The sequence below is a fragment of the Cervus canadensis genome, chromosome 1 (assembly GCF_019320065.1).
Source record: "Cervus canadensis isolate Bull #8, Minnesota chromosome 1, ASM1932006v1, whole genome shotgun sequence".
NCBI classification, from domain to species: domain Eukaryota; kingdom Metazoa; phylum Chordata; class Mammalia; order Artiodactyla; family Cervidae; genus Cervus; species Cervus canadensis.
Window position 1 is genome coordinate 6,107,684 of NC_057386.1, and position 24,705 is coordinate 6,132,388.

Sequence of the window (24,705 nt, forward strand, 5' to 3'; positions counted from 1 at the left end):
CCAAGAGCGCCCAGACCAAAGGGGCTGAAATTCCAGCCGCTGCCAGGCGTCCCGGAGCTCCATCACCGTCCCAGAATAGCACAGCGCGGTTCCCAGAGGCCTTGGCGCACCGCGGCTGGGCTTCCGGCGAGCGAGCCGGAGTCAAGCCTCAAGCGGCGCCAGCAACAGCTGGGCCCAAGCTCCACCCAGATGCCAGCTGGCCGGCCCTGCCCCGGCAGCAGAGGCGCCGGCTCTGGTGAGTGCGGGCACATCTGGCTCTCCTGTGGCACTCTGGTTCTCTACCCCCACCCCGTCCCCTCAGGGTCCTGGCTGACTTTAAGAGTCAAGGGGCCCTCAAATCCCAGGCAAGGGGGTGCAGGCTGAGGCTGGGTCTTTGGAATGCTGGTAGGTGATCCAAGCTGGTGGCTGGGGAGGCTGGTGAACCTGGGCCCTGAAGGCGGGGCGGGCTGCAGCGCATGCAGAGAGGATGTGCCCACAGTGGGCCGGAGGCCACGGGAGAACAGGCCTGAAGAAGGGAGACGGGGCAGAGAGGCAGACCCAGCGCCCTGCTGCAGGCCGGGCACTTGCCTAGGGCAGCGCCCTTACGAGGCCGGCTTCTGAAGGTGACAGTTTTGTTGGGAGATGGGAGGATGGCTAAGAAGGGAGGCTGCAGGCTAGAGAGCAGGCCGGCTCTGTTGCCAGCGTCCCTCTTGTGATGGCCCATGCAGGTGCTTCGCTTCATCTGTTTATTCCCTCGCAAATACTGATCGAGGCCCTACAAGGGGCAAGGCACCAAGGGACGCAAGGAGGCTTGGGCACACATCTTTCAGGAGAACAGCTTACATCCTGGTGGAGGAAGGAAGACATATACGTAAATGAACGTTCAGAGCTCAGAAAATGAGCTACAGAGAGATACGGCAAAAGTGCTTTGGGGCACAGAACAGTGAAGAGCCAGTTCAGTGGAGTTAAAACCAGTGGATTCTAATCCAGGGCTAGTCACTTAGCCTATATGAACCTCAGTTTTAAATCTCTAATATGGAGATAATGTCTACCTTTTGAACTCCTAGGGTTGTTAAGATCAAATATATACAGAAGATTCTTGGGAAATTGTACAGTTGGAAGATCCCCTGGAGGAGGAAATGGCAACCCATTCCAGTATTGCCTGGGAAATCCCAAGGACAGAGGAGCCTGGTGGGCTACAGTCCATGGGGTCGCAAAGAGTTAAACATGACTTAGAGACTAAACAACAACAACACAGAAATAAACTATTATGGGTGTTGGGTTACCAGACCAGCTAGTGTTTGTCTGAGTATCTTGGCCTGGGATTCTGGGAGCCAGAGAGAGCCAGGGATCTGAGTGTGGGGCTCAGGGCAGCAGCAAGTCCAAGTCTAGACCCGGAGTCTGCCCCTTCCCCCGAGAGAAGGCCCCCAGCAACCCTCAGGTCTTGGCCAATCATTCCAATCATTCCACCCAATTTACTGTATGTACAGAGCCTTATTCCAGGGCTGCAGGGCAGCTAGGCATGAAATCCGTTCCCCACTGAGCCTATCACAGAATGAGGGAAGCCAGGTATCTATATATAAAACAATTAACCGTGCAAAGCAGGGCAGAATCGTTCAATTCGTGCTAGAGGGGAAGCTTTGGGAGAGCAGGGTGGGGTGGTCTATGCTATGGAGTGGGGTCACCGGCCAAAGTTTCTGGGAGAAGCAGGGGGCTTTAAAGGGGGATTGGTTCAGAGAGGACAGGCGTCAGTGTCCTGGATTGAGAGTGGGGGACAGCGTGAGTGAAGCCACAGGAAGGCCTGTCCCGTGGCCAGACTCAGAACTGACCTCAGGCTGGGATGGCTATTTCCTGTGGGGAATAGGAGGGATGGGACGTTGCAAGGGCCTTGAATGCCGCTGAGCAAAGGAGTTTGGTCTTAGTTTAGGGGCAGTGGGAGCCAGTGAAGTCTTTCCAGGTGGCCCGAGTGGTAAAGAACCCACCTGCCCGTGCAGGAGACATAAGAGACATAGGTTCGATCCCTGGGTCTCCCCTTGAGGAGGGCATGGCAACCCACTCCAGTATTCTTGCCTGGAGAATCCCATGGACAGAGGGGCCTGGCAGGCTACTGTCCATAGGGTCGCAAAGAGTCGGACACAACTGAAGCGACTTAGCACGCACGTCCGGGAGTCAGGGAGAGTTTGAGGAGCCAAGAACGCCAGGGAGACGTCAGTGACTGTCCCACAGCAGATGGGGGTTTGCAGGTGACTGGAGGTGTCCGGGAGTGGAAGGAAGGCTGCAAGCGGGGTGATCAGGTTGGGTGCATGTAACCCCAATGGGCGGGTTGCTCCCACCCTGAAATATTCTCACAACAGTGACGGGATTGGGGGGTGGAACGGGGGACGATGGGAGACTCTTTCTGAAGGAGGGAAGGGGGACAAAACACTGTGTACATTTCTTTTCTGTTTGGGGGACGAGTGGGGTGGGTTTGAGGGCTCTGAATGCCTGGACTCTTGGCCGCGACCCTGGTTCCTTGATTCACGCAGTCTCTCGGTGGGGGCTCTTCAGACCCGGGCAGCTCAGAAAACCTAGCTCTCTCTTTCCACCGGGAGCTGGTCAGTGGCCACTGAGCCGTGGGCAGGGAAGCGGGGAGAGCAGATTTCGCAGCCGCCGTGGATGGGCTCAGGACCACGTGATGTTCCAGCAGGTTCTGCCCAAGGCCCACTTCCAGGTCATCCACGGGCAGCGGGCTGTGGCAAACCCGTGTTTACCTGGCCTGTTCCCTGGCCCCCGGCTTCCTGCTTCTCAAAGGGCCATCTTGGTACGTGGGTCCTCTCAAAATAAAATACCAGGTGGTACCAGACTTTCCAAGCAGGCATTCTGAAGAGTTGGAGAGAAGAGGAAACTTGGCCAGACACAGCAGCTTGGGCAGTAACCGGTCAGCGTGAGCCCGGGAGCAAGGAGGGGTCAAATGTAAAATCTGTTTGCCAGCCAGCTGCGGGCACTCGGTCTCCAAGCACAAGATTCCAGGCACCTGCCTGTCAGGGAGCCCAGGGCCCAACCCTCAGCTCAGTGGGGACCAGGGGATGTTGGAGAAGCAGCTTCTGCAGGAGTTTGAGTGAAACACTCTTGTACTGTGCTGTACTTAGTCGCTCGGCCGTGTCCAGCTCTGCAATCCCAAGGACTGTAGCCCGCCAGGCTCCTCTGCGCATGGGATTTCCCAGGCAAGAACAGTGGAGAGGATTGCCATGCCCTCCTCCAGGAGATCTTCCCAACCCGGGGATCGAACCCAGTCTCCCGCACTGCAGGTGGATTCTTTACCATCCAAGCCACCAGGGGAGCCCTGGGCCTCTTTTTTGTTGTTGTTGCAAAGCAAGACTTGTGGGATCTTAATTCCCCAACTAGGGTCGGATCCAGACCCTCGGCAGTGGAAGCACAGAGTCCTAATCAATGGACTGCTGGGGAATTTCCACTGCTAGGCTTCTTTAACCAGCAGGGCTGAGATTGAAAGAGGATGGACTAGGAATGGAGAGGCTGACCTCTGAGCACCTGTGAGTGCCCGGCTTGTGTGAGGAACATTCTAGACGTGGCTTTATCTGGATGTGACAGCAAGATGGGGGGTGGTATTATCATGCCCCCTTTCCAGTAAAGCGGGGCTCAGAGAGGGGAAGTGGCTTGTCCACGTCATACAATTGGCAGGTGGCAAAGCTGCACTCCATCCTGGGCCTTGTCAGTAGCTTAGACTCATATGGCTCAAAAAAGGAAGTACTCCAGTGAATAAAGGTAGTTTCAGTTGGCCAGCGGCCAGCAGGAATTTGTGAACCATACTAAGAGGGAGGGATTACAGACACCACCCAGACAACCCATTCATCCAAGATCTCTCGGAACAGCCAGTGGGTAGTATCCTTACGAGCTATTGTTGTTCAGTCGTCCAGTCGTGTCCGATTCTTTTCGACCCCATGGGCTGCAGCACACCTGGCCTCCCTGTCCCTCACCACCTCCCGGAGTTTGCCCAACTTCACATTGCATTGGTGATGTCATCCAGCCATCTCATCCTCTGACGCCCTCTGCTCCTTCTGCCCTCAATCTTTCCCAGCATCAGGGACTTTTCCAATGAGTTATCTGTTCGCCTCAGATGACCAAAATACTAGATATATGGGACCACTTGTCAGAGTGTTATCTCTTGGTGAAGGCGGGTGTCCATAAAGGCTTACACGCCTGAAAGTGAAAGCGTTAGTCGCTCAGTTGTGTTGGACTCTCTTTTTTCTTAAATTTATTTATTTTCTGTCAGACTCTTTGCGACCCCATGGACTATAGTCTGCCAGGCTCCTCTGTCCATGGGATTCTCCAGACAAGAATACTGGAGTGGCTAGCCATCTCGTTCTCCAGGGGATCTTCCCGACCCAGGGAGCAAACCCAGGCCTCCTGCCTTCCAGGCAGATTCTCTCCTATCTGAGCCACCAGGGAAGCTGCTGTGGGTTGTTAAATTGAGTAAAGGGTATTTGGGGGCACTGATGGGCCTGTGGTCGGGGTCTCTGAGGCCACGGCACCTCCCGCAGAGGAATGTCTCTTCTGCTCACTGGCTGTGTCCAGCAGCGCCCACGTGGTCTGGCTCTCAGGGCCGGGGTGGAGTTCTCAGGATTTCCACTCCTGAGCTCTGCCCAGGGACAGGCCCTCAGGCCCTGGGGAACTAAAGCCAAGGGCATCAGGGACCCAGCAGCCTCAGAAGCCCCAGGACATCTGCCTCTGGGGCCTTGCTTTGTTCTGAAGGCAGATCCTGTTCCAGATGAGATGGGGTGGGAAGGACCTGAACAAACCGTTCTCAGAAACCGCCCCGCGTATCCACCACTGTGGCAGGCCCGGCTGAGGGCGGGGTTCAGCCGCTGAGGTGTCCAGCCAGTTTCCAGACCACCGTCAGCCGGTGGCCAGGCACCACCTACGCCAGCCTGACCCCTCCCTGTGCCCAGAGAGACCGAGGTAGACTTGCTTCATAGGAGAGGTCTCTGGAGGGTGAAGAGGTTCCCCAAATTCGGAAGCAATTGAGACAAATCTAGAATTCACCTGTGTCTCCCTGAAGTCACTTGTCTCCCAGCCTCCCTACTACTCCACCCCCACCCCTTTCCCAGACTCCTTAGACTGGCTTTTTAAAAAAATTTATTTTTTGGCTACCCCTCCCAGCATGCAGAATCTTATTCCCCCAATCAGGATCAAACCTGCTCTGCCTGCAACAGAAACACATGGATTCTTAAGCATTGGACCATCAGGGAAGCCCCAATAGTATATATATTATTTATATAAGACCCTGATGCTGGGAAAGATTGAAGGCAGGAGAAGGGGATGACAGAGGGTGAGATGGTTGGATGGCATCACTGACTCAACGGACATGAGTTTGAGCAAGCTCCCGGAGTTGGTGATGAACAGGGAGGCCTGGTGTGCTATGGGGTCGCAAACAGTAGGGCATGACTGAGGGACAGAACTGCACTATTTATATATACATATATGTATATGTAGTATGGCATATATTGGTGTTAATATAATGGTGTATGGTATATAATATATATATATATACATATTTGACTGCACCATGTGACATTGGTACCTTTGTTCCTCCCCCAGGATTGAAATCTGTGCCCCCTGAATATTAAGAGCCAAATCTTAACCACTCAGCTGCCAGGGAAGTCCTGAACTGGCTTTGTTGTTCAGCTGTTCAGTCGTGTTGAACTCTTTGTGACCCCATGGACTGTAGCCAGACTCCTTGGTGCATGGGATTTTCTAGGCAAGAATACTGGAGTGGGTCGCCATTTCCTTCTCTGAACCGGCTTTAAACATATGCTAATGAGGGACCCCTCCCAGCAAACTGGTTTCAGCACTGGTTGCCTAGTTAATGAAAACTTGCCAGAGCAAAAGGAGGAGGGGACCACGGAGGAGGAGATGGTTAGATAGCATCGCCAACTCAATAGACAAGAATCTAAGCAAAGTCCAGGAGATAGTGAAGGACAGACAAGCCTGGTGGGCTACAGCACACAGGGTCACAGAGTCCAACTGAACAACAACAAGGTCGGAGGCCAGAGAGGGAGCTCTGACTTTCAGCTCCCCGTTTCAGGCTGGTCCCCACTGTCTGGCCCTTACAAGCGGCTGCACACCCTCACTTTTGGGGTCCCTGAAAGGTGGGGTGGGAGAGGGAGCTGGGGAAAGGAGACTTAAGTCACAACTCCGCAGCCCAAATCCCTCTTCCTCTTCATACTGGAAAGAACTGAAACAATTCAGTGTTCACCCCATTCCCCAGGTCGGCCAGCGAAGGCCAGGCACAGAAAGAGACAGAATTCTAGAAAACCGGGGCCCCAACGCCAGCCCAGGCGGCAGGGCAAACCTAGGCTTTATCCCTCGGGGTGTTTCAGGGAGTTTGACTTCTGGCTGTCATAGATTGAGGCAGGCAAACAAACAGCCCGGGAGGTACCTCCCTTCTCCCTGCGCCCTCCCCTATCTTGCTACCCCCTGGCCCGCGACCAGCCGCCTCCCCTTCCCTCCCCGCCCCCTTCCCAGGCGCTCCGGGCAGAACCCACACGCCAAGCCAACCGCCCTGCCACCGGCTGGCTCCGACCCCGCTCTGCTGGCGATCCTCCAGGCAACTCGGCGTCAGGAGAACTAGCACCCCGGAGACCCGGCGCCCAGCCTTGCCTCCGCGGTCCCCTGGGCTCCGGCCAGGCCCAACAACCACTCCCTTCTCGGTGCGCCGTGGCCCCTCTGGGCCTCCCGCGCTTGCCAACTGGGCCCCACTGCGGCAGCCCACCTCCCGTGCCGCCCGTAGCCCCAGCGGGAAGGCGGCCGGGAAATCTCTTGTTTACTGGGCCGTGGCGATCCCAGATTGGATTCGCTTCCCCGTTTCTACAGTTCCCTTTCGCCCGATCCCTGACGCCGGAGGGGAAAGGGTGGCCACCAGCTGATCGGTGGATTGGGAGTCGGGTGGGGTACGGGGAGGGGAGGTGCTCGAACTCTCGGAAAAGTCCCCGGGCGGCGGGAGGGGAAGGACTCCGCGGTCAGGCTGGCGTGTCCCGGAGCGCAGAGGCCGCGGGGGCCGGGTGAAACACTGTACCTTGGGGAACTGAGCCGTGACGGCTAATGGGGACAGGTTGGGACGGGAACCGGGACGCAGGGAGGGGAGCGCGCGCTAAGGTGGACCGTGTCCGGAACGATCCCAGGAGACCAGGGGCGCGGGGCACTCGGACCCACGAATACTTCTGCCCGCTGTCCCCAGTGGTTCTGGGCCCGGCCCACCGCGCTTAGGGGCGCGCGGGGTGGAGCTCCCACGTACAGTAGGTGACCCAGGTGCGGGGGAAGGATCGCGCGTGCAAGACACTCGGTGTGTGTTGTGTCCACATGTGCAAGCTCGGATAGGGCAGGGGGCGCAGAAGGCGTGACAAAGACATCGACTTTGCGACTGAGTGTGCCCCTCGTTCTAGTCCGGGGCGGCGAAATGTGCCCCGCGCGCGTCTCCCGGGAGAGCCAGGAGGAAGGTGACAAAGGCTAGGTGTCCGCCCCAGAGAGACGCACCAAGGTGGCCCCCGCGCGTCGCTCGTGTGTGCGCGCGCTGGGACTCACGGAGACCGAGAGCCCTCGGGCGAACTGTGTGGGGCCGCTCCCCAAGCCGCTTTCCGGAGCGAAAGCCGAGTCTTCCAAGTGTGTGCGCGTGAGTGCGCGCGCGCCCGCGTGCGGGGGCGTGGCAGTAAACAGCAACAACCCACCCGCCAGCTGGGCCAGAAACTCCGATCTCGCTCCGGAGCCGGAAGGGGCGTCTAGTCGGAGCCCGGAGGTGAGTCGGGGATGGGCTGGGGGGAGGGCCGGCAGGGCTTTGTTACCTTGTGAGCGGACAGCCCGCACCTGGAGCCCCGCGGGCGCCCGATAAGCGCCTGAATGGAGGTGATGTCACGGCGATGCAGGCGTCGGCCCACCCCCGCCGAGAGAAAGGAGTCGAGCGCCCGGAGAGGCCAGCGCGAGAGCGAGCGCAGGAGCGCAGCCAGCGCCGGGTCCCGCTGAGGCAGGCCCTGCGCCCCGATCCCCCGCCGGTGCCCCGCCACCTCAGGCCAGGGTTGGGCCTGGCCCCGCGCCCTGCGCCGAGTCCCTCCCCGCCCGGCTCGCGCCCCGCCTGGAGTTGGCCCCAAACGCCGCGCCGGAGCTGGGCCGGCGGCGCGTCCCAGGTAAGGGCTGCTGCCCGCTCGCTCCGCCCTCCCGCCCGCCGCTGGGAAGAGTAGGGTCGGGTCGGGCTGGTGGGGAGTGGGCGAGGGTAGAGGCCCGGGGTTGGGAGAACCGGGGGACGGAGGGCGCCGCTCCGACTCCACTCGATCGCAGAAACTTTCCAGACCCAGCCGGCTGGGGACTGGGGGGTGCGGGAAGCCCGGCCCCGCGGCTCCGAGTTGGCGGCGAGGGCGAACTCCACGGTCGGGGTCTCCCAGGACCGCCCCCTCCGCCCTCGCAGCCTCGCTGCGCGGGGCCGCGGCCAACAGTGACCTGCGGGCCGGCGTCCTCTCCGCTGCCCGCGACCGTGGATCGGGAGGGCAGGTTTCTGGGGACCGGAGGGAACGGGAGAGAGGCTGCACCCTGCTCTTTCGGTTCCGCCATCCCGGGGAGTGTGGGTGTAGACCCCGGGGCCGGGGAGGATCAGGGAGGGGAGCGCTCGGAATCTTCCTGCGCCAAGTTCGGGATTTCGGTCCGTCGTTAAACTCTCGCATTTTGGCATCGTGGCTTCTAGAACCTTTCCCTTCGCCCGCCCCTCCCCCACCCGGGGGCTCTTCTGCGCCCTTCCCCGCCGCGGAGGTGGAGTTGCGGCGCTCCTGCCCCGACCCACAGTTTTAAACCCCGCCAAACGCGATCATTTGAAAACTCCACGCTCTCGGTCCTAAAACTCAGGGACCGGCCTGTGTTCAAATTGGGTTTTGTGCTCCTGGAAGGTCCCTCCTGGAGCCTTTTTGTGTGGCTGGGGGAGGGCGTGCCGCTGGGGGTGGGGCGCATTCCGGAGTGGCTCTCTAGAGCGGACCCTTGGGTTGTGGACTCACGTGTTTCTGAACGCTCAGGCAGTTGGGGGCCAGATGCTCACCCTCGAGTGTGAGGGTGTAGGCTGGGGTTCCCGGAAGCCCTCTAACCCCCCCTCTTCACTCCCCGCAGCAACTTGGGCGCAGAGGTAGCTCCTTACAGGCCTCTCTGACTCCTCCTCCGATTGGTTGGTTTAAACGCCAGAGCCCCCAGAGCAGAGGAGGAAGATGGCAGGACCTAACCTGGAGCGGGGAGGCGGTGGGAGGCTGTCAGCGGGCCATCCGTCCCTCTCCCTGGGCTGCTCAGTGGCTCTCTGCGCGGAGCCTCTACCTGGCCATGGTACTCTTGAAGGTAACCGCTGGCTGTGGGTCTGTATCTTCCTCTGCCCCCTTGAGCGGGGGAGACAGACCAGGCCGGCAAGGTGAGAGGCTCCGGTGCCTCTTTTCAGGATGTTTCTCGGGCTTGCTTGTGGCTGGCTGCCTCATCCTTGCCCAGTGAAGCCCACTCGGGGCTGGCTGGGCCTCGGAGCCCACCAGTCTGCGGAGGGAAAGAGGGAGGAGGGGTTTCCGGAACCCGACTGGGCCAACTCAGACCCGAGATGGGGGCAGAGTGACTGAGCCTGGGGAAAGGCCGATTTCAGAGGTGATTAAAAATATTTGTACAACTGATTCCAGGGAGGTGAAGCAAAAGGGCTCCTTTGTCCTGAAAATAATCTGCAGCGTGACTGGGCTGCAGCCATGGTCTGGGGAGCACTCACGGGGTGGAAGGGGGTCCCCCTCCTTGGTCCTACTGAGAACCTTAGAGCAGAGGCAGTCACTCTAAGAGGAGGAGGCAGGGCTGGGATGGGGGAGAAATGAGCACCCACTGTGTTCAGTGAACGATTTTCCAATGCCTCCTATGTTCAGTGCAAGACTCGATGTTGCAGGGGATGCTAAGATAAACACATCTTGCTCACTCTGGTAGACCTTAAAGCCAGGTGAAGGAGACACCGCACACACACGATTCTAACCATAGAGGCTCAGAAGATGGGCTAGAAATGCAGGCTCTAGGGACCCGCAGGGTGGAGAGTCTGGAGACGGAGCTGGTTCGTTTCATCCAAATCCTTTCCCCCTTGCCACCATCTTCAAAAATGGCATCCCTTAACTGGCTTAATCTGCATTCCTGGATGTTGAAGGACCCTGGGCCGAGCTCCTGAAGTCTCCCACTGGCCTCCAGGGGTCGCTGTCCCAGGCAGTGGACAAGAGCCAGGCCCAGCTGGCCCAGTCTTCCCACCTGAGCTGGTGCGAGCCTCTCTCCCCACTCACCCACATCCAGGTTCCCATGTTGCTGGGTCCAGCGGGCTTAAAGCATAAGATCGGGACCAACAACGAAGTGAGAAGGAAACTGGGGTGAGGGCTGTGAAGCTGCTCTGGCCCTGGCCCAAGTTCCTTTGAGGTGCTGGATTCTGGTGGGGTACCAGCAGGTATGGGCTCTAAGAGCAAGACAGACCGAGAAGAAGGGTTGACATAGGAGTCCCAGGACTAAATGGGAGCTGGCTTGGGTTTTGGTAATGAAATGACCGTTAGGAGATTTGAACTTGTAGCATGGGCTTAGTATCCTTTCCCCTGAATCCAACCAGGATTTAGATTTTTTTTTTAATCTTTATTTATTTATGTGGGTGCGTCGGGTCTTAGTTGCATGAGGGCTCTTCCATTGCGGTGCACGACTCTCGACTTACGGCTCACGGGCTCAGTAGTGGTGACGCCTGAGCACCAGAGTGCAGGCTTAGTTGCTCCGTGGCATGTGGGATCTTAGTTCCCTGACCAGGGATCGAACCTGCACCCCTGCATTGCAAGGCGGAGTCTGAACCACTGGCTCACCAGCAAAGTCCCCAGGCCTTGGGTTTTATTTGGGTAAGAACCTCCATTAGGCCTTACCTTTGGCCTCTGTCTTTAACTAGGGATGAATGTGTCCTCAGCAAATGGATTGCCAATGCTTTTTTCCAGACTCAGATCTTAAAGCACAACCCTGGTAATGCCCTCACTGTGCGAAAAACAGCCTTCAGTGGCCCCCACTGCCTTTAGAGTCATGCCCCGAACTCCTAATCTGTTCCTAATTAGAGCGTCTCTAATCTGTCGCCAGCCAGCTGCAACCTCCCTTTACAAACTCGGTTCATACGTACAAATTGGTGAATTTGATTAGAATCTGAATAAAGTGCTGTTGAGAGGTGTCTCCACCCTGGATCCTCCTCTGTGTTCCTGTATCACTTTTCCCTCTCCGGAGGTCGATTCTTTTGTGTGGCTCTTTACCTGATTCCTCCTTGGGTGGTTTGCTTATGGACCTATCTTTTCTCTCTTTTCGATTTGAAATAACATTATGGCAGGGATTGTGTGTGTTCATCTTTGTATTTTTTCACTGTGCATCTCAGAGAACTACTGGGCTTGGTCCCCGCAAGACGCACAGTGAATTGCTGATTTGGAATAATTGTTGTAAACTGGAACCTGGAGGAGGGAGGTGGGATGAGCAGTTCTCGAAGATGCACAGATTGCTGGAGGCTAAGTCTGAGTGACCGTTTTCAGGGTTCAGTACCACAGCTTCACCCCAAGTTCTAGCTGCTTGGCTGTGAGACAGAAACACCCAAGATGGGCTTGAGTGCTTAGAATCCCTTAGCATGTTATCCATAAATTATCTCCTGGAATGGTTCAATACACCTTATCCATTAGCCCGCTCCGATTCCTTTTTTCTCTTCCGAGTCATTGTAAATAAAGTACAGTGTGTGCCTTATTGATTTACGATTACGCAAACTCCCCTACAGAAGCTTATTTAAGTCATGATGTAGGGAAAACATGCTTTTGTGTTGAAGTCGAGCGAAACTAGCTGCGTTATGGTACCATTTATTTAGGAAAACAATATGGTAAATTCACATAAGATTGTTAATTTATTAAAAATTAATGGTCAGGGTTGTTTGGGGAAAAGCAAGCTTTAATTGACAGATGAGGTGGGAGCCAGGAACACTGAGAGACCTAAACTATTTTCAAAGGGCATGTAGGATATCTTGAAGGACTTTGAAAGTTGATGATCTTTTTATTATATGAGTCTCAATTTGTGAGTTTTATTTTCCCTGACTTAGTAGCAGTGTCCTTCCCCTTATCAATTATGGAGAGTCAGTTTTCTCTGCCTGTTAGACATTAATCAGCCAGGAACAGTGGAAACATTAAAGGGTTTTGTTGTTGTTTAGTCAATAAGTCATGTCCGACTCCTTTGTGACCCTGTGGGCTGTAGCCTGCTAGGCTCCTCTGTCCATGGGATTTCCCAGGCAAGAACACTGGAGCAGGTTGCCATTTCCTTTTCCAAAGGGTTGTGGTGTGTTAGTTGCTCAGTCGTGTCCAATTCTTTGCAACCTTGCAGACTATAACCTGCCAGGCTCCTCTGTCCATGGGATTCTCCAGGCAAGAATACTGGAGTGGGTAGCCATTCTTCTCCAGGGGATCTTCCCAACCCAGGGTTCGAACCCAGGTCTCCTGCATTGCAGGCAGATTCTTTACCGTCTGAGCCACCAGGAAAACTCCAAAGGGTTACTGAGGTACAAACCTACCCTCCACCTTCAAAGCAGAAGAAAGGTAGGGAGTAGGATCATGCCATTCCCCTCCCAGCCACTAGTAGTCACTATAGCCCAGGAAAGCTTGGTTGCTGTCCTGGAAAGTTCCTGGGTCGAAGAGGCAGGTTTACCAACCATATACTTGAGTACAGTACAAATAAAAGACAGCCTTCTTGCCTTCTAGCTACAGGGTCTTGATGTCTTCCATTACAGATTAATTCCTTTGGTTTTTGCTTTGCCCTTGCGTTGTTCTTGCTTTTAAAATGTTAATGCCTCATAGGAGGATTTTTGCGTTAAGTCATTAACTCCCTAACTGGGAAATTTGTTAAATTTTATCCTTGAGACTCTTTAACAACTTGAGCTTCCAAGGAACTTGAATTCCGAAGAGAAGTGTTGAAGAGACGCATTGGAACTAAAAGTGGGAAAGTGAAGGGCAAAAAGGGTCAGTGGTAGGAAGACATCGGGGCAAAGTGTTGATACATACAACCTTTCAGTCATCTCTTCACTTTCTGGTAGCAGTTTGTACCTGTTCCTGGCGCTTGTTAAATACTCACTGAATGAATGAATGCATGGCTGCTTCTCTGTGGACTTGGGTATCACAGGGACAGGGTGGAGGGGCAAGTGGCTGGCCATCTGAACTCTGGAAGTCCCGGGGCAGAGAGGAGCTGAGTGCTTAGCGAACATGCTTATAAACCTCACCCCCATCCTAGCTGCAAGAGCTTAGGGAATATTTGGGTCCAGGTTACAATTGGTGGAGGGAGGTGAAAATTTAGTACAGTTTCCTCCTCTTCCATGCCTGGGAAGAGGAATGACAGCTGAGCTTCATCTCGTTTGTCTCTCTGGTTAGTTGACATGAGTCCTGGGAGTCGTGTGTTAAGAAGGATTCTGGGAACTTCTTGGTGGTCCAGTGGCTAAGATTCTGTGCTCCCAATGCACGGAGCCCAGGTTTGATCCCTCGTCCGGGAACTAGATCCCACACGCTGCAATTAAGTGCCACAGCAAAGATCGAAGACCCCCGCACGCCCCAACTGGTGCAGTCAAATGAATACGTACATAAATAAATAAGAATAAAATAAAGAAGGATTCCGGGAAGTTGCCCAGTGGTCCAGTGGTTAAGACTCCACACTTCCACTGCAGGGGCCTTGAGTTCGATCCTTAGCCAGGGAGCTAAGATTTCACGTGGCGCTTGGCACGGCCATAAAACAGAGAGAAAAAAAGGATTCGGCAGCTCAGAGGGACAGACCCAAGATCAATGCGCCCTGGTCCAGGACTGGGGGGGAGCAGCACCCTGTGTGTCGGGGTCTGGCCCCAGGGACTGATTTTGCCTTTTCTCCCCTCTGCCTCTAGGGACCCAGCTGGAGCCTGGCCTGGCATCCAGGATGGCCATCCACAGAGCGGTGCTGACGTGTCTGGGACTGCCCCTCTTCCTGCTCCCAGGGGCCCGGGCCCAGGGGCAGGCCCCGCCCGGCTGCAGCCCCGACCTCAACCCCCTCTATTACAACCTGTGTGACCGCTCTGAGGCTTGGGGCATCATCCTGGAAGCCGTGGCGGGGGCGGGCGTCGTCACCACCTTCGTCCTCACCATCATCCTCGTGGCCAGCCTCCCCTTCGTGCAGGACACCAAGAAGCGGAGTCTGCTGGGAACCCAGGTGTTCTTCCTGCTGGGGACCCTGGGCCTGTTCTGCCTCGTCTTCGCCTGCGTGGTGAAGCCCGACTTCTCCACCTGTGCCTCCCGGCGCTTCCTCTTCGGGGTCCTGTTCGCCATCTGCTTCTCCTGCCTGGTGGCCCACGTCTTGGCCCTCCACTTCCTGGTCCGGAAGAACCATGGGCCCCGGGGCTGGGTGATCTTCCTGGTGGCCCTGCTGCTGAGCCTTGTGGAGGTGATCATCAACACGGAGTGGCTAATCATCACACTGGTGCGGGGAGCCAGCACCGAGGGTGATGCCCCGGGCAACGGCAGCGCGGGCTGGGTGGCCATCTCCCCCTGCGCCATCGCCAACGCGGACTTTGTCATGGCGCTCATCTACGTGATGCTGCTGCTGCTCTGCGCCTTCACGGGGGCCTGGTCGGCCCTGTGCGGCCGCTTCAAGCGCTGGCGGAAGCACGGGGTCTTTGTGCTGCTCACCACGACCACCTCCATCGCCATCTGGGTGGTGTGGATCGTCATGTACACCTACGGCAACCGGCAGCACAACAGCCCCACGTGGGATGACCCCACGCTGGCCATCGCCCTCGCCGCGAATGCCTGGGCCTTTGTCCTCTTCTACGTCATCCCTGAGGTCTCCCAGGTGACCAGGTCCAGCCCGGAGCAGAGCTACCAGGGGGATCTGTACCCCACCCGAGGCGTGGGCTACGAGACCATTCTGAAAGAGCAGAAGGGCCAGAGCATGTTTGTGGAAAACAAGGCCTTTTCCATGGATGAGCCAGCCTCAGGTGGGTCACGGGACACCCTCCTCGGGTCCCCTCTTGGTGGTGGCTTAGTCGCTCAGTTGTATTTGACTCTTGTGACCTTATGGACCGTAGGCCGCCAGGCTCCTCTGTCCGTGGGATTTCTCAGGCAAGAATATGGGAGTGGGTTGCCATTTCCTTCTCTAAGAAGCTTCCCTTTATTTCTCAAAAAAATCTTTTGAAGCTTTTTATTTTATATTGGGGGATATTCGATTAACAGTGTTGTGATACTAATGGTTTCAGGTGAAGCAAACGGACTCAACCATGCCTGTTTTCATGATTATTTGGCCATGCCATGTGGCTTGTGGGATCTTAGTTCCCCAACCAGGGATTGAACCCCAGGCCATGGTAGTGAAAGCCCAAGTCCTAACCCCTGGACCGCTGGGGAATCCCTGCCAGGTCCTCTTTTATTCCAGGTGACTTATTGCAGGACTGGGGACTAGTCTCCTGAGCAAAATGGGAGGTACCTGAGAATATCCAGAGTTCTCTGCCATCAAGTTCCTAAATTCCATTTTTTAGAAGATTTTTTTCTCTATACTCATGTAATTCATCAGTGTATTTTCATTGTAAAATCTGACACATTAGGGATAAAATTACCCTCCACTGTCTCCCTAATTCTACCCTGTTCCTTCCTCTTCTGTCCACAGAACTGGTCACTATTAACTGATATTTTCACTAGGTGCCTCAGTTTCCTCATCTGTAAAATGGGGATAATAGTGCTTCCTGTTTCATAAGATTCTTTTGAGGATTCAGTTAATGCATCTTTTTTTTTTTTTGAGCCATGCTTCGTGGCATGGGAGATCTTAGTTCCCCAACCAAGCATCAAACCCTTGCCCCGTGCAGTGAAAACACAAAGTTCTAACCACTGGAACTCCAGGGGATTCCCCAACTACTGCATCTTCCTGGCCCTTGGAAAATACTCCAGAAGTATCAGCCATCAGTTCTGTATTAGCTCTATCAACTTTGTGTATTACTGTTATTTTTCTGTCATTATTTTCCATCCAGAGCTTGTTCTTCTATTACATACATATCCATAGCCTTAGCTTCCTTTAAAAGCTTTTTCAGTTAAAAATTTTCCCTTTTTCATGAAAGTGTGTGTGCCACATGCTGACCTAAGCAGCACCCACTATTCCCATCACCAGCTTGTCCCCAAGCTCCTGCCCCGGCTCTTTGTTAATGGGATGGGGTTCTCCTCCAGAACCAGCACTCAGGGTGCCAGGCAGGAACAGAGCCTTGGGTTTTGGAGTTAAGGGCGCCCCGGAGGTGGAAGTGGGGGAGAGAAGCCCCCGCAGCCTGCGGCCAGGCCCCCCTCAGGAGCAGCCTGGGAGGCAGGAACAGTGGGTGGCCGTTCTCCGAGAGACGTGTCTGGACATGCTCCCCGCTCCCCGCAGAAGGAGCCTTCTGCGGTTCACCGTCAGGACCACTAGCGTTTACTGAGCACCAACCAAGCGCCAGGGCTGAGCCTTTACGGACGCGCCCTGTAGCCTGCGTCTTGTGTGCTTTCTTAGCTGGCTGGCTGCAGCCCCTTCATCCGCTGTGACCCGGAAAGCCTGGACTCTGACCCTGGCCTGTGCTGATCAAGGCGTTTGGGGGCTTCAGACTTGACCTGCCTGATTGGAGCACCGACCAGCTCTGGGGCTTCTGCCAGGGGTCAGAGGCCAGGGAGGTTGCAGAGTCAGAGCCCGCTGCCTTTTCTGTGCAAGCTGAGGTCCCTGTGATCCCAGCTTTGAGGAAAGGCTAGATCCTCACCCTGCCAAGCGCTGATCTTTGACCTGCCCGCCCCGGGGTGGCCCTGGCACATGCACAGTCTGGGGCCACGTCTGGGAGCGGGGCAGGGGGTGGTGGGTGAGGCTCACAGACCAGTGTTGGGAGGAGCCTTGGCCGCCCCCACCTCACCTCCCGCCCGCTGCCTGACTGTCAGGCCCAGGGTTCTCAGCCTTTGTCCTCAAGGTAAACACTTCTGGGGCTGTGAGAGGTTTTTTTCCTTTTATTTTTGTTTTTTTTTCCTAAATGGAAAAATCAATTGAGTGAGCCCGGCACTTAGGAGGCCCTATAGAACTGTGGTCCCTACGAGCCGCGGGGCCATCAGCTGGCCGGAGACTGGCAACCGCTGGCCCGGCCCCCAGGGCCCAGCCTGCTCCCCGGACCCCAGGAATGGTCAGCAGTTTTCCGCAGCCGCAGCGCCCAGGACAGGACAGATCGGGAAATTGACAGCCCCGATGGCACAGGGGAGTGTTTCTGAGGCTGGAAATAGTTCTGGAAACTTGCCAAGGGGCCATGGGGCTTGGATGTGCCTTCTGTCCCCTGGGGTGTGGGGGGCAGGCAGTGGCTCTGGGTCCTGGGTGGTCAGCACCCAGCTCTGCCCCATGGAGACTCTCGGGCGGTGGGGTCCCTGCTGTATTTACCCCGGTGCCTGGCAGCTGGCCCGCAGCGGGAGAGGCCAGAGCTGGAGGCTGGCCATCTTGGAAGGCCGCCGAAGGTCCATGTGCCCGTCTTGGCCTCTGGCCCCGGAGGGCAGACGGGGATGTGAAGGGTGCTGACGGAGCGTTTTTCGGTAGGAAGGGGTCTCGCGCTACGGGAAAACCCAAGAGGAAGGCAAACATCATGCTCTCTGTGCATCGAAACAAAGGGATGCTGGGCTGCAGTGGCGGGGGGGCCCACACCTATGGCCTCACCCCCAGGGCTGGCCCAGCCCTCTTGTCCCTCTTCCTGCTCCCTGGGGAGCCTCCCTTGAGAGCCGGAAAGGGAGCTGAGAGCCCAGCCCTGGAACAGCACCTATGTCTCCTTGCAGCTAAGAGACCGGTGTCACCATACAGCGGGTACAACGGGCAGCTGCTGACCAGCATGTACCAGCCCACTGAGATGACCCTGATGCACAAAACCCCGGTGAGTGGGGTCCCCGGGTCCCCCTGACCCTGCCGGAGCCGGGAGGCCAGTGCTGGCAGGGTGGGTGGAGGTGGTGGGGAGGAGGCTGACTCTGCGTCCGATGGGTCAGCCTTGGGGAACCCAGGGCCCCCGATGCCGTTTAACTGGGAGTGACAATCCCACTGCCTTCAGCCACACTGCGGTGGGGCCTACCTGCCCCGCATCATCAGGGTATCACACAACCCCCTGAGGCCAGATGCTCAGAGCGGTCTCTCTTCATGCTGGTGGGAGCCGCCCGCTGTCCCCCACGCAGGGACAAGGGGGCCTCAGCCAGGTATGTGCGTTCCTGGTGGACAGAGGCGCACATGGCGGGTCTGGGTGGATCCTGACTCCACAGCCACAGCTGTCCCAGGAGGGCCCCCCGCTCCCCTTCCCCCACCAGCAGGCAGCCACTCGCAGCTTCACACCTCCCCTGGGTTCTGGAAGCCAGATGCTCCGTTAGCCAAGGGAGGGGGGTGGGAACAGGAAGCCGTTGGGTTAGAGTCTTACTCACTCCATTTGTGTTCCTCCTCCCGGCTGGCTGGCAGTCACTGTGCGCAGAGGTCAGTGACCCCCCCTTGGCAGGAGGCTGGGAACAGGAAACAGGGAGGTCAGTGGGGTGGCGTCCTCATCCTCTCCCCGCCTGGAGCCGTGGGGGCTGGGTGCAGCCAGTGCACCCCACACTTCCAGGCCCGGGCCTGAACCTGTGGCCTGCAAGAGCGGGCTGTGGCCAGGAGCTGGGAGGGCAGAGGAATCTCAGAAGGGTGGGAGCAGGGTCTGCCAGCCCCCAGCCGCCCAGGGTCCCCCGCCTGGCCGCCCCACTCTACCCATGTGCATTGAGCACTGCTCCTTCAGGAAGGCTCTGGACGAACAGATGTTTTATCTAGCAGTGACTCCAAAACCATGGTCCCTCGGCCCCCACCACTCCCATCAGCTGTGTGTGTGTTCAGTTGGGTCCCCACTCTGCGACCCAATGAACTGTAACCTGCCAGGCTCCTGTACTGCACCTGGAACTTACTAAAAATACAAGGGCCGGTGGTGTGCTGGAGCCAATGGTTAGCATCGCTTCGGTGACGTCACCTTGATTACATGGAGTTATCCAAGTCACAGTGGGAGTGACCGACCATGGAAATCTGCTGACGTCACAGATCAGGGTCACTGAACAGCCACCAGCTCACCTGGGGTGGGGCTCAACAGTCCAGGTGATTGTGACCCACAGCCAGGCTTGAGAACCGAGGGTCTCGATTCTCTATTCCAGGAGCTACAAGGGAGGGGGGGGCAGACAGTAAACGGGTGGGGGGACCCACCCCACACCCCACACCCCAGGTTCAAGTACATGGAAGAGCTCCTGGCCCCCGAGCTACAGGGCTCTGGTGGCAGCTCTCTGCCTGGGGATGAGGCTGGTGGGGCTCAAGTTGCCCGCAGGGTGGGCCCTGGGACCAAAGCCTCAGCCTCACCCACCCAGGAACACCCACCCAGAACCACCGCAGCTCTGACCAGGATCCAGGCCACGAATTTGGGTTTTTACGTCTCCAAAACTTAAAACTCTCCAGCCCCAAACTATCTGGGTTCTAAGTCTCTAAATTAGACTGCTAAACACGTGACACCTGGGGCCAGAGAGAAGCGCATCCCGGGCCCTGCACACCAGCTGCGATGCCGTGGGGGATGTGGCCTCATTGGTGGGGCTCGGGAAAGACCCCCCAGAGGAACGGAGCCTGGGAGCAGAGCCGGACGGGTCACAGGAGCTCAGCCTGGCCCACCCTCCTTTGGGCCCCGCGGTCTAGGGAGCGAGATGGGGCTTGAGAGGAGGAGCCTCCCCCTGAGCGAAGCCCCCGACCTCATTTCCAAGCCCAGAGGCGTGGCGCGGCCCTCTGCAGGGTGAGATAAGGGGCTGGACGTCAGAGGGCAGCCCCTCCGGCTCCAGACTTAAGAGTCACCATCCCTGGCCCGGCTGGGGGTGGGGGCGGGCGGTGATGGGGAGGGGCGGGGGAGCTGGCAGGCACAGCCCCGCAGGAAGCAGACTGTTTGCGCATCCGCCCCGGCGGAACCCGGCTGTGAGACCGCCTGTTCTTCCTTGCAGTCCGATGGAGCGTACGACGTCATCCTCCCGCGGGCCACCGCCAACAGCCAGGTGACGGGCAGTGCCAACTCCACCCTGCGGGCCGAGGACATCTACGCGGCCCAGAGCCGCCAGGAGGCCACGCTGCCCAAGGAAGGCAAAAACTCTCAGGTGTTTAGAAACCCCTACGTGTGGGACTGAGCCGGCCCCGGAAGAGGCGGGCGGATGGGAGGACCTGGCCCCTGGAGAGGGTCTTCTCCCCCACCCCACCCGGAGCTCGCTCTCCCCATCCCCTCCCTCCTTGCTGGCCCTGGGCGGGGCGTGGGTCTCAGCCGGGAGACCCTCCCCGTCTGCCCGTGTTCGGATGGGCGTCCCGGCGCCCCCGCCGGCTCCTCGGTGTTTGCGGAGTCCAGGAGCCAGCTCCAGCTTCCTGCCAGGGTCACCTCCGGTGGCCACGCTCCAGCCAAATAGTGTTGTTCTTCTTGGGGTGGCGGCCGGCCAGCACCTACGTTCTCTGGAGTCTTCAGAGAGATTCCTGCAACCTCGAGAGACGTCGCAGGCGCTTCTGTCCTGCGCCGTGTTCCTCCGTGAGGAGCACGGATGCCTAATAAACACGTTTCTGCTTTGTTAACCCTTCCTCCGGGAATGTCGTGTCTGATCTGGGCTCACCGTCTCGGATGCCCCGCTCTTCTGCCCTGGCTAGTGGGTGTCCCCTCTTTCTCCTCCTCCCTCTGAGTCCAGGTCCCAGGAAAGCCACTGCCCATCTCTCCTGTCGAGGGGTGAAGGGGCTGACGCCTCCCTCCAGGGAATGGATCTTCAGCTGAGCCTGGGTCTGTGTCCTGTGTGATCGGGATGGCTCTCGGCCCGGCTCCCGTCTCGGGTCTCATCCGGCATCTGGGCTTGTCTGAAACCAGGCCGCTTTCCTCTGGACCCCGTCTACTGGGATGGAGGCCAGGGAAGGCCGGCCCAGCAGCAGCCGGTTCTATGGAGTGTTATGTGTAGGGGAAGACGGGCGACTTCAGCCCTTCTTCGTGGAAACAGTGGTGAAGCTGTCAGGGGATAAGGTGGAGAACCACTGCTCCATCTCTCAGGTCACTAGGTGTGTGTGTGCTGGGGAGTGACTCAGAGGACCAGCCCTTGTTTAGGAAGGTGGAGGGGGCGGGCCAGGTTCTGGTTGGTTTCACTCCTGGGCGGGAATTTAAATCCCCATTTGCTCAGTCCTTTGCGGTAAAGCTTGTCCACAGCAGTGTGTTTTAATCCTTGGAGCTGACCCTGAGAGATGGGTAGGATGGTACTTTCCCTTTTCCACAGTCAAATCCCAGAACCAGACTATCTTACGGTTACACAGGGTCTTGGGCCTGAGTGACCAACGTAGCTCTCCCGCCCCCTCCCCCGACAGGTAAGCAGACTGGCCCAGAGAGACCGCAGAGCCTCTAGAAGCGGCCATGCCTTCAGCTCTCAGGACTTTTAGCGGGTCCCAGTGGCCTGGGTTCAGACAAGCAGCGGTGCCCTGACTCTTGGACACCAGTTCAAGGCTTTGCAAGGGGTCTGCTAAGCGAACCCCTCCTGGGCTTGGGAATATTTCTCCCCAACTCCCCAGAAACTATTTTCTGACACCGACTGTAGGGAAAAAAATGTTTCTGTTGGAAGGGGGAGAAAGGTTTCCAGAAGAAAAAATAAATCAGACTTCTTCAATGTCAGATTATACCATCCCCCTGGGGACGCGTTTTTTTTGTTGTTCTTGTTCTTTCTTTAGTTCAAACACGTGTTCTTTCTGGTCATTTTAGGCTCAGTCCCCACAAAATAGCACGAGATGGTAGACGCCCTCTTCCCTGGACCGCACGGCGTTCAGAGGTCCTCTTCCCTGTGTGGGCTGGGCAGGGCCTTTCTCATTGGAGCTGGGAGGGCCCCGAGGTCACCCATCTGGAGTGGTGGAGTCGGGGGCCGTGTGAAGCTCTGAGGATGTGGCTGGGGCTCAGGGCACCCCCCCCCACCCCAATTCCGGCCTCTCCTGGTCTGGTCCCCGAGGGACTTGAGACGCAGGAGCAGTCTGCAGACACCCAGCCTGCCTCTGGACGCCCTCCCCCCACACACTGCTCCTGCGTCCCCCTGCTATGGCTCTCCAGATGACCATCCTTCAGGGCCACCTTTCTGTGTCCGTCCCGCTCTGCTCCAAGGTGAAGACAAACTACGGTGAAGCTGGCCCTGGCCTTTCTCACCAGAACCTCCTGCCACCTCCTGGCCCGCGGAAGGCCGTTGAGTTGGGCACAGCTCCCTCAAGGCCTGGACAGACTGTGCCTTTAAATGGCCTCTGAGCCCCTCAGCATCATCACCCCACACCTTCCACGAACTGGGTCCCGTCAAGACACAAGGTGGGGGTGGGGCTGCATTCTCAGGGATGAACTGGGGGCCCAGGACTCAGACTTGTGGGACTTGGGACAGTCCCTTAGATAAGTGACATCCACGACCGAAGATTGTGCCACTTCCCGATGAGCAGATGGCAGGGTGTCTACCTCACCTTGGGCACCTGGAAGGGCTGGTGCTACCGTCTTCACCTACAACTTGCTCCATCAGGGCCTGACGGCCACCGAGGGGAGTGGGAGCATCCTTGGGACCTGAAAGGGGCTGGCACCACCGACAAGGATGTGCACACAGCTTCAGACTCGGGGGAAGGAGATCTCCGTCGTGTCGTCTCCGTGGTTTCCTCCTGCCCTTGGGTACCGCCGCTGGCTCATCCAAGGAGCCCACGCCAGGTGTACCCGTGGAGCTCACCTCTGTGTGCGGAGATGGAGGGTGAGCCCGAGGCAGGTGCTGACTCCGAGGGCAGTCCCACAGCCCCCTGGTGCCACCCTCCTGCCCCCAGCATCTCTGCTTTCGTCACTGGGGTGTTTCTCCAGGGCTAAGTTGGGTGAACAGACCCTGCAGAGAGCAGGTCTGTACCCCAAGTGTGACAACCCCCTCGCCATCCACTGATCCTTGCACTGGGCTTTCCGGTTCCACGAAGGGAGTATAACTTACTCTGATGAAAAGGAAGAGGGGAGCTCTGTGCACCTAACGCCTCGCTATCTAGGTTAGTGGCCCCAAAACCCCTCGCCATGAATAAAGGCTCTGTCTTGCATTTCGACCTGATAGCCTTATGTGTGAGTCCTGGCAGCGCTAAGCGACCATGGGGAGCCGCCGGCAGTGAATGTGGGTTTGTTCAGAGTCTGCGTCCCCTGGGGGCTGGCGGCGGGTGAGGCTTGAGCAGGGATGGGCTCCTGATGGATTCAGACCTGCCTGGATTCGAGAGTACCCCATGACCCTGCTTCTTCCAGTCTTGGGCCAGGTGATCCAGCTGCATCACACACAAACCTCCAATGGAAAAAACCAGCATCGGCCCAAACCAGGTGGAGGGGACACCTATGTAAATTGCACACCCATCTCTGTCAAACCGTGTGGAGCAGTTATGGCTTCATCACTGTTCAGGATTAAATGAACTTATTCTCCGTTTGGGGACCGAACCCAGGTCTCCCGCATTGCAGGCAGATTCCTTACCAGCTGAGTTACCAGGGAAGCCCAATACTGCAGAATCCCTGTATGTTCATTGAGAATTTTTCTGGGACTTCCCTGGCAGTTCAGTGGTTAGGACTCTGTGCTCGCATTGCAGGGGGCGTGGGTTCAAACCCAGTCAGGGAACTAGGATCCCACATGCCTCGAGGCGGGCCCCCCAAAAAATAATTTTTCTGGGATTTGTTAATATTTTGAATTCAACTCCTTGCCTTCTAGACTAACAAAGACAGCTTGATTCTAATTGAATTTTTTTCTTGGTTGGGGATTTATTCTAAGGAGAGACCGGGCCTCCCAAACCAGCCAGGCCCAAGATCACTCTCTCCCTGCTCTCCCCTTCTCCCCCTAAACACAACAGGCAAGGCCTGGCGATGCAAGGATAGGGCAAGAGAGGGGACCCACCTTTGTCTTAATTCCTGCTACTCCTTGATGAGCTGCGGGGAGGGGGAAGCACTGGGTGAAATTCTGGGCTCATGGAAAAACAAGCTGGAGCCGGGGACGATCAAAACCTCCCCTGAGCCAGGAGGACCTGCCAAGCCCGACCGCCCGCAGTTACACACGTGGTCCCCAAACTCTTTCAGGGCACCTCACAGTTTCTGTTCGAGAAAGGCACAGGTTAAGTGACTCGCCCGTGGTCACGCGGCCAGTAAGGGTCCATCGGCCCTCCAATCCATTCTCACCCAGCCTAGCACTTCCAGCCCCAGGGGGACCCGGATGCTCAGCCACAGATGAGAGTGACCAGACTGTTTCCTGCTTGCCGTCTGCACTCTGGGCCCTCCCGGAAGCTGCAGCCCCGCTCACAGCAGTGCATGAATTATTTAGCACCTGCATCAGCCCGGTAATGCTCTGACCTCATCCTCCCCAGGCTCAGGGCGGGGCTCTGACCTTGGTCTCCTTGAGGGAAGGCGGCTGATGGGCAGAGGCTGGGGCGGTGGGTCCCTCTGGGATGTGGGTGACAGACAGGGGCATCAGTACCCTCCGGGAAGGGGTGGGGGCCAGGGGCCAGTTGCTCACTTGTAGCAGGAGACAACTGCAGAGGAGAGAAGCGTCCCAGGAGATCAGACGGCCATGGGTTTAGATCCGGGATCTTGCTCGCTGTGTGACGCTGCAGCTCTCCTGACCCTCCCTCGGTTTCCTCATCTGTAAAATGGAAGCGTAAACTCTGAGTTCGTATTTAGTGTTGAGC

At 57.3% G+C, this 24,705-nt stretch overlaps 1 protein-coding gene and 2 long non-coding RNA genes across 10 annotated transcripts in view; 1 reads left to right on the top strand and 2 right to left on the bottom strand.

Annotated features, from left to right (window-relative positions):
- LOC122433298 overlaps positions 1-7,953 on the bottom strand; it is a 39,612-nt gene extending 31,659 nt beyond the window's left edge. For all 4 annotated transcript variants that reach the window (XR_006267080.1, XR_006267085.1, XR_006267078.1 and 1 more), the window contains exon 1: positions 7,815-7,953. This is a non-coding gene — a long non-coding RNA (uncharacterized LOC122433298). The remainder of the gene's footprint in view (positions 1-7,814) is intronic.
- Positions 211-23,097, top strand: GPRC5C (G protein-coupled receptor class C group 5 member C). Of its 5 annotated transcripts, none has more exons than XR_006267062.1 (5): positions 211-235; positions 13,910-14,995; positions 17,802-17,896; positions 19,699-19,792; positions 19,995-20,128. XR_006267062.1 is itself a non-coding variant. In XM_043455706.1 (5 exons), the coding sequence occupies exons 2-5, from the start codon at positions 13,942-13,944 to the stop codon at positions 21,791-21,793; spliced, it is 1,332 nt and encodes a 443-aa protein (XP_043311641.1). In that variant the 5' UTR covers positions 211-235; positions 13,910-13,941; the 3' UTR covers positions 21,794-23,097. The 5 variants fall into 5 exon arrangements, 4 of the variants coding, with proteins under 4 accessions (XP_043311641.1, XP_043311810.1, XP_043311725.1 ...); XM_043455706.1 differs by lacking the exon at positions 19,699-19,792 and adding an exon at positions 21,761-23,097 and having other exon boundaries at positions 19,995-20,144; XM_043455875.1 differs by lacking the exons at positions 211-235; positions 19,699-19,792 and adding exons at positions 361-384; positions 21,761-23,097 and having other exon boundaries at positions 19,995-20,144.
- On the bottom strand, positions 17,475-19,171 carry LOC122433451. Its single transcript, XR_006267103.1, has 3 exons — positions 18,933-19,171; positions 18,429-18,503; positions 17,475-17,582 (listed from the first exon to the last, which is right to left on the bottom strand). It is a non-coding gene; the product is annotated as an uncharacterized LOC122433451 (long non-coding RNA).
- Positions 23,098-24,705: the final 1,608 nt, after the last annotated feature.